This window comes from Falco rusticolus, chromosome 8 (genome assembly GCF_015220075.1).
Source record: "Falco rusticolus isolate bFalRus1 chromosome 8, bFalRus1.pri, whole genome shotgun sequence".
NCBI classification, from domain to species: Eukaryota; Metazoa; Chordata; class Aves; order Falconiformes; family Falconidae; genus Falco; species Falco rusticolus.
In genome coordinates, this window is record NC_051194.1 from 50001597 (window position 1) to 50019085 (window position 17489).

Consider the following 17489-nt stretch of genomic DNA (forward strand, 5'->3'; position numbering starts at 1 on the left):
GTATCTTTGTATCGGGCAAGCTACTGTTCAAGAACTAATGCTGTTAGTTTTTGTAGGTCACAGTCCGAAAGAAGGTCTTTGCAATCTACTAGATCTACATATCAAAATGACAAAGCACCTTCTAAAAGACCTTCTCAAAGTGTGTGGGGAAAAAATATGACCTTCTGTGTAACTGAAGTGTAACTTCATTTTTATGAAATTCTTTAGGCAATGATTCATGGATATGATAGTCTATATCACATATAGATATGACAGATATATGACATAAAAAAGCAAAATTATTTTCAGATCTTACATGATTTTTCAAAGGCCAATGGGTGAAAACTGTTTCACTGAGATTTAAGATGACACAGGTGCTCTAAGCAGAGATAGCAATAATCAAAGCTCCTGCAGAGTTTGTCATCTGATGATGTCAAGGTACTTAGACAGTAAAATCCATAGGTAGGGAAGGTTCTCTACAGATGTGGAAGTCATTAGCTATAGACCTAGATAATTTTTTCTTGGAAACAGGAATGCCTGAAGAAGCTGGGTTATGATTCAAGTCACATTTCTGATATGAAAAGATGAAGTCATTTCAAATGTAATCAGTATTTTGAAGGGGGCAGCAATTTCTAAACATCAAAAGCACTAACATTAAAGCAAGCAAAGCAATTGGGGGTGGAGGAAAGTCCTCCATAAAAAAGCTAGCTCACACTGATTCACTGTGCCACATTAGGCAATAGTTCTGTGTGTGTTGTCCTAGTAGGAAATACCTGATGATTGCTAAAATATTAAATGCTATGATTGTGCAAGCTGGCAGCACCAAAGGGCCTGAACTGCTCTATTGGATGATTACCTTTCCTCCCCCAATTCTTAAAGCAGAATGGATGGCAGTTTCAGATTGAATATGTATTTTCCATCTGCTGAAGAGTTGTTTTTGTTCATGCTGTTTGAGGTTAACTGTGCACGTACTAATCAAACCCACTATTTCCTTTCTCGTAAAACCAAAACAAAGCTTCATGTTACTTTCAGGTACAGCATCTGAGATCAAAGCTATATATATACACACTGACTCTGTGTGGGTTCAAACATTTCGAAGATTCAGTATCCTGAAAGGTGTCGCCTCTTTTCCAATCCTGAGAGTTCCAGTTTGTCTTAAAGTCTGAAGGCACCAGCCACCTTCAGCCCCTTCAGCATCTGTTCCAGCACAGGAATGCTCTCAATATTGGTCACCGTGGGCTTTCTCTGCACAGCTACTGCCATTGCCGAAGGTGGGTAGATGAAGGAGGCAAGGTAGCTGGGGGTGTCTAAATTTTCTCAGTTTCACATCTTTGCAGGATGTGGACTGGGTACAACAGGGAGAGGGAGATGACATTGGACCCCTCCATAGCATAGTCTGGGAACAAGGTCTTGGGGCACTACAAGGTATCTGGAAAACCAGACACAGACTTTAGAGCAGTAGCACCTGTAGAGAAGCTGGGCGGGATTCACAGTAGCTCAGGAAGGAAGAAAGATTTTGATAAACCAGGCCCTGGGAGTGAAGTTGTTGGCAGCTGGTAACATGGGTGTAGAGGTTTGAATGGATGGAGAAATTCTACTCCTCTTCATCCCAATTTCTCACACTGCAGAACTGAAGAAGATAAGCCCTGCCCCAAAATGGACTGATATAAAATGAAATTGAACAAATAATACTGAGTCTTCACATCTTATTAAAGTAAAAGTCAGTGCCTTCCCATTGTGCAGCAAGATAGAGTATACAAGCTGTAAAAAGCAGTCAGCAGGGATGTACATGGTTACACTAGTTTTCCTTTAAGATTTGTAAGAAATTTTTTTCAGCACATTTATCAGGCTTTGCTTTATCAGTGTTGCCATACTGTGACTTGGGGATAGCTTGTTAAAATTGAGGAGCAAAAAGATCAGAAACAGAAATATGCAAACAGGTTTTCCATTCAGTTTTACTGTTACTCTAATGGTTCTGTTCCATGTTCCATATAGGATGTCAACCTGTTTGTTTCTAAACATGCTTACTTCTACCAGGTAGAACTTGTGGTTTAAATCCTAATTTCAAATTTCAAATTTCAGCTTTACCACCTGAAGTCTATTTTTTTACTTTCTTATATGTATTAAGAAGTTTGTGTTGAGGAAAACTGAAGCATGCAGGTCACTGCTTTAGTAAGTGGGCCAAATTACCTACTATTTAAACAACAAGTAATTGCTGAGATTTATGGTATTATTTATAGTAATGAAAGCACTTCTTGAGCTTTAAGTATCTTAATGTAATACCTATGTGAATTGTGGTCTTGGAGTCCTTTTTTTGGAAGGATTTAGCAGCATTTCTAGGAATTACTCATAGATAATAGGAGGTGGTAGGACTCCCTATTGTGCAGGTTTCAAGTAAATGACTGCAGATCATTTCTTGACAGTTCACTTACCGTCATGCTCTTTACTTACAGTAATGGAAGTGACTCAGCCAGCAATGGTGCTGGCCAACAGGCAAGGAGTCGCCACCTTGGTGTGTAAATACAAGCACATTGGGAATGCAAAGGAAATTCGAGTGACGCTGCTTAAACAGACAGGTGACCAGCTCACTGAAATTTGTGCTTCAACCTACACAACGGAGTTTAAAATGTTCAGTGTGGAAGAGGTCATTCAGTGCCACGTTAGCCCTAGTCGAAACAATGTGACCCTCACCCTCACTGGCCTTCAAGCTAATGATACTGGTCTTTACATCTGCAAGATGGAACGGATGTACCCTCCACCCTATTTTATGAACAAGGGAAATGGGACACATCTCTATGTCATTGGTAAGCCAAGCAGCTTTACATTACTGTGATAGTCCCATGTTAAGGGAGTTGCTATTATGTCTCAGGGGTCTTCAAATTTCTATTTGTAAGAAGTGAGGCTGAACACTGATTCAGGCTCCGAGAATCATGATTAGCTCTTATTCCTTTCAGGTCTCCCTGCACACACCTAGAGCAGACATAGTCGTACCCATGCAATGTATTTAGCAATATATGGACACTTGACAGCATAAGCAATACCATACAGTGTGCATGTATGTCTAGGCAGTTAGGTATCTAAGTGCAGAAACAGTGGAGAGTAAGGTGTATGTTCTTCTGCAGATAAGCCTGTTGTCATTGAGGTTGAGTGGCGGGCAGAGACTCAGAGCTCAGTCCTGGTGGTATCCTGGGGTAGCATATGCTGCAGAAAAGCAGGGCGGAGGCTGACTTATTGTCTCTAGGGGCTTTCTCATGAGGGTTATGTATAATATGACTTGTGTGATATCATATGTTTTAGATCCAGAACCTTGTCCAGACACTGCCATGTATCTCTGGGTATTAGGAGCTACTGCCTCAGGATTTTTCCTTTACAGTATTGTCATCTCAGCCATTCTCATGGCCAAAGTGGTAAGTCCCATTAACTCAGCCCCATGCTGCTAATAACACTCCTTTGTGTGATGAGGGCAAGGAGAGAGAAATGAGAACAGGGAAGAACACTGGGAACAGGCACACTGGGATGCTCCTTTTTACTACTGCAAAAATCTGGTTACAGTAATGCAAAACAAGAGAACTTGCTGGAGCTGCCATTTAGATTTGTTTGTGGCTCATTTGTGTTGCCAGAGTACCAGAAAGCAGTCAGCTTCCACCAGCTGGACTGACCCTTGGCTTAGGTTTGTGTGCTTAGAACAGGTTGGAGTCCTGGATGCTTCTGGGATCAAAGGCAACAGTCTCCACATGTACTCTGATTTCACAACTGATTCATACAAATCCCCAGGATCTGGTTTTTGCTTTTGTCACCATTCACGTCTGCACAAAGCAAATTTAAAGAGTTTTCCCCTTGTGATGGGAGGGAATTGTAACTTACAGCATTTTTAGGTTCATAGCTAGAAATGTCGGCACAAAGGCATGAGAAATGTAAGCCTGCGCTGCCTCCTTCCATGGGGGTCTGCAGATGCCAAAGCTTAAAACCAAACCGTATCCCTGTCCAATATTTTTCAATCAGCCCTTGTCCCTAGGAGCTAAATTTAACTGTCCAGTGTGAACACTCCTCGTTTTGAACCAACAATGAACTCTGCAGCAGGAGCATCTTCAAAGGGCTAAATTAATGGCAGAAGCTTGGTTTTTTGCTAAATTGCCCCTGTAAGTCCCGATTCTCCCTCAAATGTCTCAGTGGGTCTTCTATGAAGAGGGGTGACAGGGAAAGGTGTCTAGAATACCTTCTACTCACTAAAGCATTGGTTTTCTCTAAAATGTGCTGGTCAATGATTATGCTGTGATAATTTGTTTATTTTACTGTCTTGCCATATCTTATAGATAAAGAGAAGACGATGTCTTACTACTGGGGTCTATGTGAAAATGCCTTCTGAAAAACTAGAGAAAAAAGTGATTCCATTCCACATCACTGTTAACTGAAACAAGGAAAGAGAGAAACCATTTCCTGGCTGGGATGGAGAGTCTTCTAATTCACTTAAGCTAAAGAAATAAAATTAATTGTCTTATTACAAAGGTGTACGGGAAGGAGAGACAACATTCTTTGTAACTTCTATGGTTTGGAGGAGAATAAATAGTTTATGCATTAATATTCCAAGGTTAGCCCTGTCACATAAAAATGGCTACATTAGGCCATTGATTCTTTGAGTTGTATTGTACCAATATATAGTCTCTCTCTATATATGTATAGCATTAAGAGCTATTGCTGTTGCAGCTGAGCATCTTACTGTCAAATTTCACCATGTCCACTGATTAACTGAAATGCAAACACTATTACGACAGAGGTTTGTGTGTCATTGCAAAGCTAATCCTATAGGTCTGAGGGGCAGAGGCGGGAGAGCACACTAATGTACAAAGGAATGTCGACTTGTTTCCCTGCATTGCTATTTATTGGTTCCATTTCTGGCATTAGTGCTCTGCATTTCCACAGAGGCATCACTGTAGGCTGGCACTGATGACACTGCTGCTCTAAAAGCCTGATCTCAGCTCCTTTCCCCGGCATCGTGTCCCAGCGGTGCCGTACTGGAGTTGACATTAATGATATCTGAGCCAGTGCTGACAGCTCAGTTGGAGAGAAAGGCTGCCAGCAGAAGCCCTCTTAGGCTGCTGTTGAGAGGATGTTCAAGCTCTGCTGGGGCCTTGTGTTTTACAAATGCTAAATTAGCATCTATCCAAAAGGCAGAAGTATGTTGCTGTGTTTAACTGAGTCTATTTTCCATGAAAATACCAACAGTGTATAATCTTGTTTATTAGTTATGTACCATTCAATAAAAACCTTGAAGCTTTGCCCAAATTCAAGTTCATTTCTTATTCACCATTCTCAGAAGACACAGGAAGTGGCTACATGTTAGAAAGCAGTGATGACAAGATGAACCTTTCCCCTCTGACCCTGTGTTTTGCCCTTCTGAGGGAGCTTGTGTACTCATGCCAGCCCTCACTTTCTCAGCTCTCCTCCTCAGGGGGCTGCCATCAAAATCTGTCAAGTCTTCTATTTTTCTAGTTAGAGCTGCTGTGATGTGATTCAGAGATGCTACCAATCACCTTCTCACTTCCAGCCAAGTTACTTACTTGCAGAAGGTAGTTGTAACGACTTTGACAGCATCTCCTGTGCACGTTTATACAAAAAGCTAGTCCTAGTTTCAAATCCTGTTTTCTTTGCACCTCTGTGACACTCTCACTCACTAAATGTTAGCTGACACACAAAGCTGCTAGAGCTTAAAACAATTTTAGCATTCTCAGGTACTGCCTATTACTCTGCCTCTTTGCTATCAAAATTTCACCTTGCAGCCCAAAAACTTGGCAGCATGTTTCACTCTGTTTCACAGCTGTGAATCCATCTTCTTGGCTCCATAACTGTGAACCCAAACCTCACAGCCCTCTATGTCATGCCTGCAGTGGCAGCAGCTCCCAGAACACCAGATCTCATTGATTTTTTGGTTCATTTTTCCCCTCTTGCCACCTCATCTGGCACCACCTCCAACTGTACAAATAAACATTCACATTCTCGATTTGCCAATGTTTGCAGGTACTAACTGCTCTCTCAGTGTTGACCTACAATCGTAGTGCATTAAGTAAAAGTAGCATCTGATGACATATCCCTTTTCTGAAGGCATTTCAGTATTCTGACATCAGTCTGAGATTTTTCCCCTAATTTTCCACTAACCTGGTGTTTTGGGGGTAAAAAAATGGTCAAAGGTCACACATCTGATGTCACTGCAAAATGACTGAATTTCAGCCTATTCAAGTGGAGCCTGCTCAGAGAAATTTGTTCCATGATTGGTAATAATAATTTGATGCACACATCCACTTGTACAAGCTGTAAAGTCTTCCAGTAAATTTACCCTAGGAAAGCAAGATTAATTATCCAGAGCAATTTTTTTCCATCAAAGCAAGTAGTAGCTCAGACATCCCCTGAATCTTGTGACTGACTCCTAACTGGGAATCAAGTTTTTCTTCTTTTTTCTTTTCCTTGACAATTCCTATACACTGGGACCAAGAACTTAGTTTTATTAAGCAATCTAAAAGCATGCAAGTAAATTATTTTCTAAAGTTTATCCTTCCCGGGTGAAGAGATGCTTTGGACTTATATCAACAACCCCATGACCTCTGGCCACAGCTGGCTGTGGATCTGTGTCACTGTGCAACCCATGTATATTCCAATTCACCTTCACTTCTGGCAGCTAAGTTTACCGTGGTTACGTCTCCTGCATCCACCTGGATTAATCCCTCTTAGTACACTAGCGTTTCCTTAAGACATTTAGCCTGTAATGACCAGAGAAGAATTCTGCCCTAAATAAGCTGCAGGTTGCTAAATTACCTGAACAGTGAAGGTAATGGGAGAGCAGAGGAAAAACAATCATCTGACATATGCACAAGTGCACAGTCCATGGGGCTGGATGGGATCCACCAGAGGTTACTGAGGGAGTTACCAGAGGAGCTCGCCAAGCCGCTCTCCATCATTTACCAACAGCCCTGGCAAAGCAGGGAGGTCCCAGAAGACTGGAGGTTAGACAATATGATGCCCGTCTACAAGAAGGGCATGAAGGAGGATCCAGGAAACAACAAGGCTGTCAGCCTGACCTCGGTGCTGGGGAAGGTTACAGAGCAGGTCATCCCAAGTGCCATCATGCAGCATGTGCAGGACAACTGGGGGATCAGGACCAGCCAGCATGGGTTTATGAAAGGCAGGTCCTGCTTGATGAACCTGGTCTTCTACAAGATGACCTGCCTAGTGAATGGGAGAAAGGCTGTGGATGGTGTCTACCTGGACCTTAGTAAAGCCTTTGACACTGTCTCCCACAGCATTCTGCTGGAGAAACTGGCTGCTCATGGCTTGGACGGATGTACCCTTTGCTGGGTAAAAATATGGCTGGACAATCGGGACCAAAAAGTGGTGGTGAATGGAGCTACACGCAGCTGGTGGCCGGTCACAAGCGGTGTTCCCCAGGGCTCAGCGCTGGGGCCAGCTCTGTTTAATTACCAACGATCTGGACGAGGGGATTGAGCGCAACCCTCAGTATGTTTGCAGGCGATACCAAGTTGGGTGGGAGTGTTGATCTGCTGGAGGGCAGGAAGGCTCTGCAGGGGGATCTGGACAGGCTGGATCGATGGGCCAAGGCCAGTGGTGTGAGGTTCATTCAACAGGGAGAAGTGCCGGGTCCTGCACCTGGGGCACAACAACCCCACACAACGCTACAGGCTTGGGGAAGAGCGGCTGGAAAGGAAAAGGGCCTGGCGGTGCTGGCTGATGGCCAGCTGAACATGAGCCACCAGTGTGCCCAGGTGGCCAAGGTGGCCAACAGCATCCTGGCTTGTATCTGAAACAGTGTGGCCAGCAGGGCCAGGGCAGTGATTGTCCCCCTGTACTCGGCACTGGTGAGGCTGTGCCTCAAATACTGTGTTCAGTATTTGAACCCTCACTACAAGAGCAATGCTGAGGTGCTGGAGTGTGTCCAGAGAAGGGCAACGAAGCTGGTGAAGGGTCTAGAGAAGTGTTATGAGGAGCAGCTGAGGGAAACGGTGTTGTTTAATCTGGAGAGGAGGAGACTCAAAGGGGAATCTTATTGCTCTCTACAACTGCCTGCAAGGAGGCTGTAGGCAGGTGGGGGTTGGTGTCTTCTCCCAGGTAACAAGCTACAGGACACGAGGAAACAGCCTCAAGTTACACCAGGGGAGGTTAGGTTGGATATTAGGAAAAAACTTCTTCACTGAAAGGGTGGTCAAGCATTGGAACAGGCTGCTCAGGGAAGTGGTGGAATCACCATCCCTGGAGGTACTTTAAAAATGCATAGATATGGTGCTCAGGGACATGGTTTAGTGACAGACTTGGCAGTCCTGGGTTAACAGATGGACTTGATGATCCTGGAGATCTTTTCAAACTTAAATGATTTTATGATTCTATGATATGTCAATAGCAATATTTTGTGTGTGCTCCTGCACTTAAATAATTTCTGATATGATATTTATTAATTATCCTACTGGAAATTACTTTGCCCAAATGCTTTGGCTGTTCTGAACTCTCTTCAACCTTAGTAGCTACTTTTTCCAACCTTTTCTTATCTCTGCAGTGCTAAATTCTGTCTGGCTTTCCTTACCACTGTAGCAGCCTACCCTGAGCTAAATGTTATCAAGTACACATTATCATTTTTGTTCAAGCCAAGTTTGGCTTTTGAATTTTCTGGCAGGGTAATAGGCACACTCAAATCAGCACATTGTAACAGTGAAGACCAAAGTGGAGTTTCAGTTCAGATTTTATTGAAAATTATACTCTCATAATTTATATCTGGCACTAGAGTGATGAGTGGAGCCTAAGAACCCGCAGAGATGATATTTATACCTATCTCTATATGGTCCATATAGCAGCTAGCCCTGAAGAGTGCAGAGCCCAGACCTCAGGGAATTTCCACGCCTGTGCTGCCCTCTAGGACCTTGAGCTCTGTGCTGTTCCCTGATACTTAGAGAGCATCTTGCCACAATCAGCACTCAAAAAATTTGACATATGCAAGTCAGATAGTTTTCTGTCAGATCACAGCAGTACCAATATGAAAGGTGCAAATTCTAGGTCAGTGTACATCCCAGAAAATGCAATAAAGAGGAAATCCTGACTCTTTCTGGGAAGAATGTGAAAAGCAAAGGCAAAAGGATTTGGTCTCAGAACTCTGCTCGTTAGAACAGGGAATTTAAAAACATAACTGAGTATCTTACCTGGACAACCAAATCATGAGACTGTACTGCTCAGTGAGGTTCAGGAAGAGTCTCTTTTGATGTACCCCTCACCCAGCCAGGAGATCTGTTTGTAAAACAGAGACAGTGAGTTTCTGGCTGCATCTGAGTGGGCATTCACAGTATACTTGTCTGCATGAAAGACCATGACATATGCATACACAACCCCTCCACACTTCAATATACTACTTTCATTTTAATCCATTTTTCATTTGAACTATTCTTCTCCTCACCATTTTCAGTTATCAGAATCCTAGCTGATACAGAAAAACATGTGACAAAGTCTCCCGCCTGGCTACTCTGAGTAGGCAATGAGTAGTCCATTGTTTTAGCATTAAAGATATTCTTGTGGAATATTCAGATTCCCCACTCTTTGGAGGAATATGTGAATCTAAACTCACTACTCATTCAGGCCTTGAGGTCTATAGGGAAAATCCATTCTGTTTTCCACAGATCTTTACCAAATTAAAAACAATAATCAAGGACCCCTAGGCTATGCAAGAACAGACTTTTGTTGACCTATTCCTATCCTTCCTAACCTCCTGAATTTTGCTCAACTTCCCTTGGGCTTAATTTCTTACTTTTTAATAACCAACATTTGCATTGTCCAGGTAACTTCTAACTGGTTTGATACAATTCTTGTCTGAGCACTGACTTCAAGCTTTGCAGCTCCAAAGAGTATGAGTGTATGTATGAGGGCCTGTGATAAGATTTGGAGGCAAAGTATATTGGAAGGTAAGATACTACTGCCCTTATCCTTTCACTAGACAAAAGCTATTTCTGGGGAGTAAGCCCTGAAAAATAAAGCAGAAAATGCATCATTTTTCCCTGTGTTAGGAACAGTCTGAACCATGACCAAAGAGCACTGCCTCTAGGAGAGGCATAAACAGGAATCAGATGCTGTAGCCAAGAGTTAGATCATGAAATCCAAACCAAAAAGGCTGGTTTATAGCTGATGTATAGACTGTTTTATGCATTACGAAAACCAATTTATTTTTGACATTTGTAAACTGTGTGCTTGCTTGAACACATAAATGGTACTTTGAGCTACCTTCTATCACAGCCGGGCTATGGGGCCTCTGCAGTCCCTGGGAGGGTAAGGTAAATTTTGAATGCAGGCTTATGGCAGGGAGGGAGGTGTGGGGAAGAGGTGAAGTTCAGAAAATTTTTGGGCTGCAGAGAATGAGGAAAGAATTACAAATACACGGCATCATACTCTGCTGATCCTGCAGGTTCCTGAGCACCACTTGGGCATAATTAGTCCTGTACTTCTACACTCAGACATTCAGCGCTTACATGACTTTGTTATCATTTTGTGTGAATGTTTTTCATGACTGATAAAAAGCCAGTCTTATTAGGGGTACTTTTATATTGTATATCAAAGATATACATGGTGAGGAACAAAGATATACATAAAGAATGGTGAGGAACTGTAGTATGTTTGAGCAGATGACAGTTACTGATAAAAGATCTTTAGTAACTGTGGGATGGGAGGTTGCAAAAATTGTACTTGAAGTGAGTTTAAAAATTTTTGTTCTTTACTAGAGGAACAGAGCAAGGAAGAGTTCAGGTAAGGGGCAAACTTCATTGGGAATCATTAATAATTACTGCTGATGTGACATGGCAGATGCTACCATGAAGTAGGAGATTATTAACTACTCAAAATGTCACAATTTTTTCCCTTTTTAACTTTAAAAATGGAGATTTCTTTCTGTATTACTTTCTATTTCCATATTCAGCTGTCTTTACCACAGTCAGTCATGATTTTATATCTTAGTGAATGTCTTTTAGTGGTTATGAAGTTACAGTTGAAAAAAATGTTCTCAGTTTCTTCACTGATGTTTTTTCTTTTTTATTCTCTTCTGGCTGTTGTTTTGAAAAAATAGTACTTTAAAATGTTCACTTTGATCTGCTTCAGTCGCTGCTCTGGGGTGGAGTGTTTCTACACAACAATGCTTCTGTTCTGTTTAAACATCCACATGACACAAATGAGGTCCCAAAATTCTCTAGTTACTTTTATTCACAGGAGCAGCAACAGGCAAGCTTCCTGCAGCAGAAGCAGTAAGGCAGAGACATTTTTCAATATAAGTAAATTACAAATCAAAAATACAAATGTGCAGTCAAAATTAGGATTAAAGAATCTGGACAAATTCTGTTATAGCACTATCTTTATAGGCATGCAATTTTCTTGCAAATGTGCTATGTAGTACTTCATTCACTAGTAGGACTGATAATAAGGAAGCAAATCTCACTTATTAGCTATAATACAGCCAGTTCAGTAATTAATGAAATATTGACTGTTCAAAATGAAAAATAATGGCTCTTTGTTTTCATTACAAACTCTTTACATGTAGGGCAGCCATTAGAGTATCATTGCTGGCAACTGGGTAGCTGCAGTTGCCCAGAGTTACCCTGCCAGAGTGCACAAAAATCATGTCACAATCCTGAGAAACCATATATATCAGGTAATCTGACAGCTATGACCTTGACTAAAGAAATAAATTTTGAAATATGATTCTTTCATCATTTGTCTGCTTCTGGATTTATTGTGGGTTTTTTTTTCAACAAAAAGCAAGACCTCATTTTTAAGGAAAATGGAATTTCCATGTAATTACATGATTCCCATCGGTGGGACTTTAAGAAGACCACTTCCTGTAGTGGTATGTGATGCAACTGGGAGAGCTTGAAACACTGGGTAACATCTGGTTGGACCATGCTGTGTCAATGGTGGGATTTATCCGACATTCATGCTCTGCCCTGTGATGCAGCAGCTTGTGTTGAAAGCTGGAACAAGCAGCAGAATGCTTTGTACTTCCCAGCCAGGACCAGTGCCTGGGATCTGTGTTTGCTATGGGACATGAACATTAATGTTTGGGCTGATGTGGCCATTTACATGAAAAATATAGGATTGCTGTTTTTACAGAAATAAAAATACCTACACTGAGCAAATACTTCATGTCTCTTTCAAGCTAGAAACTGGGTGGCCAGACCCCAAAGGCACCTAGAGTTCAGCACACACAGGTAATAAATGAATTCTGCTTTACATGGTATGGGTCACTGCTAACTTACTACACCTTAGTCCCACTATTAGATCTTCTTGTACCTTCCTTGAACTAGCAATGAATGGAGTCAGCAGAAGTATCGCTTACTTCTGTGCAAACTAGAAAGTTTTCCCCTGGAGTGTGAGGGCATTGGTAGGTACTAACTTCCACAGTACTTAGTGCTGGGCACTTGCATCCTCATAAACTATAAGAAGTATCTCAACCTCCTTCCTCCTTGTGAAAATTCTCATTGAAAGTTGGTGTCTGTTGGCCTTCAGCCACACTGCAGAGACCTCTCTTCATGTGCTGTTGTGTGGGGAAAGCTGAGGTGTTTGAAGTTCTCTAGAAACTCTGATAAGACTTCTTTTCTTCTTATATGTTTTCAGAGTTGGCCTTCTTACCTGCTAGACACATTCTCTGGTTCTGCTATTGTCATATTTTTACTTTATTCGAACCCAAACAAATAAAAAAATAGGTGATTAACAATAGGCCTTCCCTTCTCCTGCGCTAGAAACAATATTAGGCAGTACTACAGAAACACAAAACCTGCTCAAATTGATTTGCATCATACAGATTAAAAGTTTAGATGCAATGAGCCAGACAAAAACTGTAGAAATACTTGGGGGGGGGGGGGGGGCGGGGGAAACATGAGCCAAAAATAATCCACGCTTGAAACTCACAAAACGTGGTATGTTAGCGGTACTTAAGATCAGAAAGCAAAACAGTTCATTTCTCTGTAAGTTATCAAATCCTTCTGGTAAGTGACACTCTGGAAACATTTAATAGCTTCATAACTGGCTGACTTAATGTTTTACATGCAGGAAAGATGGCTAGAACAGCAGTAATCAGCAAAATAAGTTGGTTTCATAGTTGAGCTTTGGTGAGGTGTTACATCGTGTGGGTAGCATTTATAAGAGCTTTCTCACTTTTAATTCTGTAGCAAGGATGACTGTCTGCTTCACAAATTAATAATATTTTCCTTTCTCTTATAATGCCAAAGTAATTCATTATATGTAATTTTATTTTATGACTATTAGTCTACTCTTCTTTTTATAGTACTGTCTCATTAAGATGGAACATCTTTTAAGCTTTTTTCTCTCTTCATCTCTGCAATAATGTAACGTCATTATAATAATTTTACCAATAGATTCCAAAGTCATGTTACTCCCCCTCCTACATGTAAGCCACAGGCGCATATCTGGTGTAAAAATTCTTCACATTAACGTCATCATTTACACTGTAATTTTCAGATTAACTTCCATTATTGTTCCTCGTGTTTTTACTTTGTATTTTATGATTAAGAAAGACGAGGCTTTCATGTACTGTTACTAAATACAGCAGTTCCTCTACTACCACTGATCACAAGGAAGTTGTGGTTCTTTCATGGGAGTGGACAAACATGCTTCAGATGCCTCAGCTGGATATACACCTTAGGCATTTCCTTCACAGTTCCTGGAAGTCAGGCGGTCATGATGCCAAGTGTGGACATGCGTTTCCTTTCTCTTATGTTTTTCGATGCTGGATGCTCCATAGGACCAGATTGCTAGTGTCTCGTTCAACAAATACGTGAAATAGTAGGGAATACAGGTTATGTCTTACTCAGTAGGTGGATGACACGCAGAGGAGGGTAACAACCTGCACAACACCTGAATGAAAGTCAGGGTGCAAAAGGAGTCTGGAGGAAGTGAGAGGAAGTCAGCCTGTCTGCACAAAGCATGAATGTCATCTCTAAATGCAGCACTTTTTAAAATGATTCTCCCCAAAAATTCAGTTTAGGTATGGCAACATGGGTGTTTCTGGAGTTACTTTCCAACAAGCAGAACAGGAAACATTCAGCAGCTAGGTCTGCTCTAGATAGATGAAGTATTTGAATTGAATATCCTCTTCCACTGATAAACTGCTTGCATTAAACATTCTGTCTATGTCTACTTCAGCAAATTTTTGTGTACAGAAAAATTCTGAGGAAAAGGAAATATGTTGGTATTTCAAAATTAAATACTTCGACCTTTGAAATAGTTTTCACGATTTAACTATATCGAATTGATAACAAAAAACCTGTTGTTCGGCAAACATAAAATTAACTTTCTCTCAACTTTCTGGTTGGTAAATATTTCAGATTATTTTCAGATATGAATTTAAAACTAGTTATTCTCATAAGTCTAGTCTTTGCAAAAGAACAGAAATTATCCATGTGAGTGTCAAATCTGTAAAGAAAAAAGATAATGAAGCTTTAATATCACAAAACCCAGATGAGGCCAAGTGTAGCAGAAACTATTGTGTTGATCTTCCTTTCTCACCTTAAAATAAAACCAGAAGCTGGAAATAGCTTGTTGTAGATTAAACAGGTAGTGTGGGAAATTAGAATTAGGATTTAAATCTATTAAACATATACAATGAAATACAGTAATATAGAAATATGCATATGAAATATGCATAGCTCTATATTGAGCATGCCTGAAGGCTTCCCATGCTACCTAAACCTACACTTTATTATAATTAAGAAATTGTAAAAAAAATCTGTCACTTATTCAGAAATACGTTGTCTTGACTCTGTTCTGAAATGTAACCTATACATTATCTGAAAAATGAAGTGTTGCCAGTTTCTGTCTAGTTGCTAGAAAATATTTCCATGTTTTGCTGAAATGCTGTTTTCAGTTCTTTCAACATGAAACTGATGCTCTAATGGTATGTGATCACTAGAGATACCATGGCATTTTTGTAATTGTAAAGTGTTTAAGGAGAATACCCCAGAAAAATCTCAGATTAAGACATTTTACAAGTCATGCAGAGTTCTCTCTGGTTCCTGCCCTAATTTATTCACTTAGGTATGCATGAGTACATGGCTGCCACTTTCCAGTGGTGGGTGAGCTGGTCCTATTAGTCACCTTCACATAATTAGAATTGGCCAGAAAGTTCATACAGAGAATGCTCATTTGTTTAAAAACCTCTGTGCGTGTGTGCGCATGTGCATGAATGTGTGCAGCAGTTAACCCATTTTTGACAAAACTTTCCATGGGTCAGAGTTAGACTTTCTGTTCAGTGCCAAAGACGGGAATAAGAGCCACTTGCCTGAAGGCTGTGGTACTCGGCTGGGAAGTGAGACACACAGATTGCTGCTGCCTGATCCCACATCAAAGCCAGAAACACACTTAGCCCACTGACTATTCGAGGAGGGTGCTCACTCTCTCTGCACTTTCAGTGGGAAACTTTCAAGACTGGCAGGCCTTCCTTATTTTTACTGAAAATCTGTGAAAGATTGCAATTTTGCACTGATACAGATTGGGAAATTCTTATCTTGAAACTTTGCAAATGTAATAGCAACCATTGTAATGATTGATTTGTTTATTAAAGCTGTTTGAAACTGCTGAAGAGGGCATGCTATTAACAATGCTGTTCCGTTGTAGCACGGATCAGCATCAGGTTTAGTGATGAGTACTGTGAATCTATGTCTTGCAACAGAACTAGGAATCATTGTTTTCAACAATTTTGAGATACTTAAATATCCTTTACTCAGTAGATTTTTATGACAGAATAAACTGTATAATGTTCAAAAGCAATAAGCATCATTCTTTCTTATGCAAGAAAGATCTCTATTCTGAAAAACTCGTATATAACTAGTATCACACATTTAGGTGCTGCTACCTACCAAGGATTACTCTTTTGAATTCATTTCCAGCTGGAGCTTTAATCTATGCTGGTAATACTGTGTTTAATTTTTCTTTTCCCTTTCCAAGTCACACACATGCTGCATTCATGCATCTTATTTGTACTGTTTGGAGGTATTTAAGCATAAGATGCCATAGCTCATCTTTCTGAAACTGGCAAACTGTAGCAGACTCTGCCTTTGGTTCTGGGCCCTGCCACAGCTCACTCTGGGATATTTCCAACAGCAAGACAGGCTGTACATATGTGTATTTTTTGCCACCATGGCAGTGTGCACTATATACATATTATGCAGAGACTTTTTAATTAAAACAAAAAAAAAAGTTGTCTCCTATACTTTTTAAGTTCAGGGAATTCTTGTTTAATGGATCTCAAGTTTGCCCCTGTAGGTTACTTCCTTTTTGTCATGTTTTGCTTTTCAAAGCTTTTGTGAGTAGTCTGGGACTTATAGGTTATTGTGTGGTTACATTTCTGAGTAAATCCACAGATAGTGCTGTTTAAAGATGAAATCTCTAGCATTTTTCATGATGAGTTTCTATTTCTTCCTTCCACAGACACAAAATAAGAAAGTCACCATTAACTCACTGGCTGTGGGTATACCAAAAGACACTCATTTTTGTGGTAGGACAACCAACACAGCAGCAGTAACTATTTTATATGTGGTAATACTGTTATTTGCAATAATCAAGAAGAGTACTAATAATACAGTACCTGCTTTACAGTGTCTGCAGGTATGATTCAAGATCAGACACAGCAGCCAGAAAAAAAGGTAAGAATGATGGTAAAAGGCACTGCAGCAGGTGTACAGATGGTGATTTCAACTTCTGAATTCCCAGGTGGTAAAGCAGAAAGCCCATCCCCTTTGGTGTTTCTGTTGGAAAGGGTGAGTCAGCGTGAGACCTAAAACTTACACAGACACATCACAGAGAATGGCACAATTCAGACTGCCTGGAACAAAGGCAGGAGAATTATGGGGTGTTGAGGTGGAAAGGCTTAGCTGGAGATTGTCTTGGTCTACACCATTGCTCAAAGCAGGGTCAGCTGCTGTGCCAGTGTTTGACTACCCTCAATAAATTTTTTTTCTTATATTTGCATGGAATTTATTATATTGCTTCTTCTCCTGTCACTGGGCACTGCTAAAAAAAGCCTGGCTCTGTCCTCTTTACAATCCCATCAGGTATTTATACACACTAATAAGATGTCTCCTGAGCATTTCCTTCTTCAGGCTAAACAGTCCCAGCCTCTGTGAAATCAGGAATGGCTCTTCCTTGACTTGGATGTGTAATTAACCAGTTAGCCGATTAGGACACAAGACATTACTTACTTCAAGCACACAGCCTACAGGCTGCTCACAGTCCTGTGACTATTTTTTTCAAGACTGCTTGCTTCCTTTGTCTGTACTGAGCACATCTGACGGCTCCCACCACTGACTGTGTTGCAGGAGACTGTTACATGGATGAATTGCCTACCCTGCAGTGGAAATAGCAAGTGAGTCAGGGAACTTGCAGTCATTGACTTACACAATCACCCCAAAGTAGCACCTTTTTCCTGTAAAGCAATAAGCCCATCAGAAAAGCATTACAATCCTATAAGC

General features: G+C 40.8%; 1 protein-coding gene across 1 annotated transcript; it reads left to right on the forward strand.

Moving 5' to 3' along the window:
* The first annotated feature begins 1065 nt into the window (after window positions 1-1065).
* On the forward strand, window positions 1066-5262 carry CTLA4 (cytotoxic T-lymphocyte associated protein 4). Its single transcript, XM_037397833.1, has 4 exons — window positions 1066-1250; window positions 2433-2783; window positions 3277-3386; window positions 4293-5262. The coding sequence occupies exons 1-4, from the start codon at window positions 1193-1195 to the stop codon at window positions 4389-4391; spliced, it is 618 nt and encodes a 205-aa protein (XP_037253730.1). The 5' UTR covers window positions 1066-1192; the 3' UTR covers window positions 4392-5262.
* Window positions 5263-17489: the final 12227 nt, after the last annotated feature.

Bases quoted from the DNA above. Each gene is read 5' to 3' on its own strand.
- CTLA4 (XM_037397833.1), top strand. From the start codon at position 1,193: ATGCTCTCAATATTGGTCACCGTGGGCTTTCTCTGCACAGCTACTGCC. The intron at 1,251-2,432 runs GTGGGTAGATGA...CTTTACTTACAG, and splicing joins AGCTACTGCCATTGCCGAAG to TAATGGAAGTGACTCAGCCA. The intron at 2,784-3,276 runs GTAAGCCAAGCA...CATATGTTTTAG, and splicing joins GACACATCTCTATGTCATTG to ATCCAGAACCTTGTCCAGAC.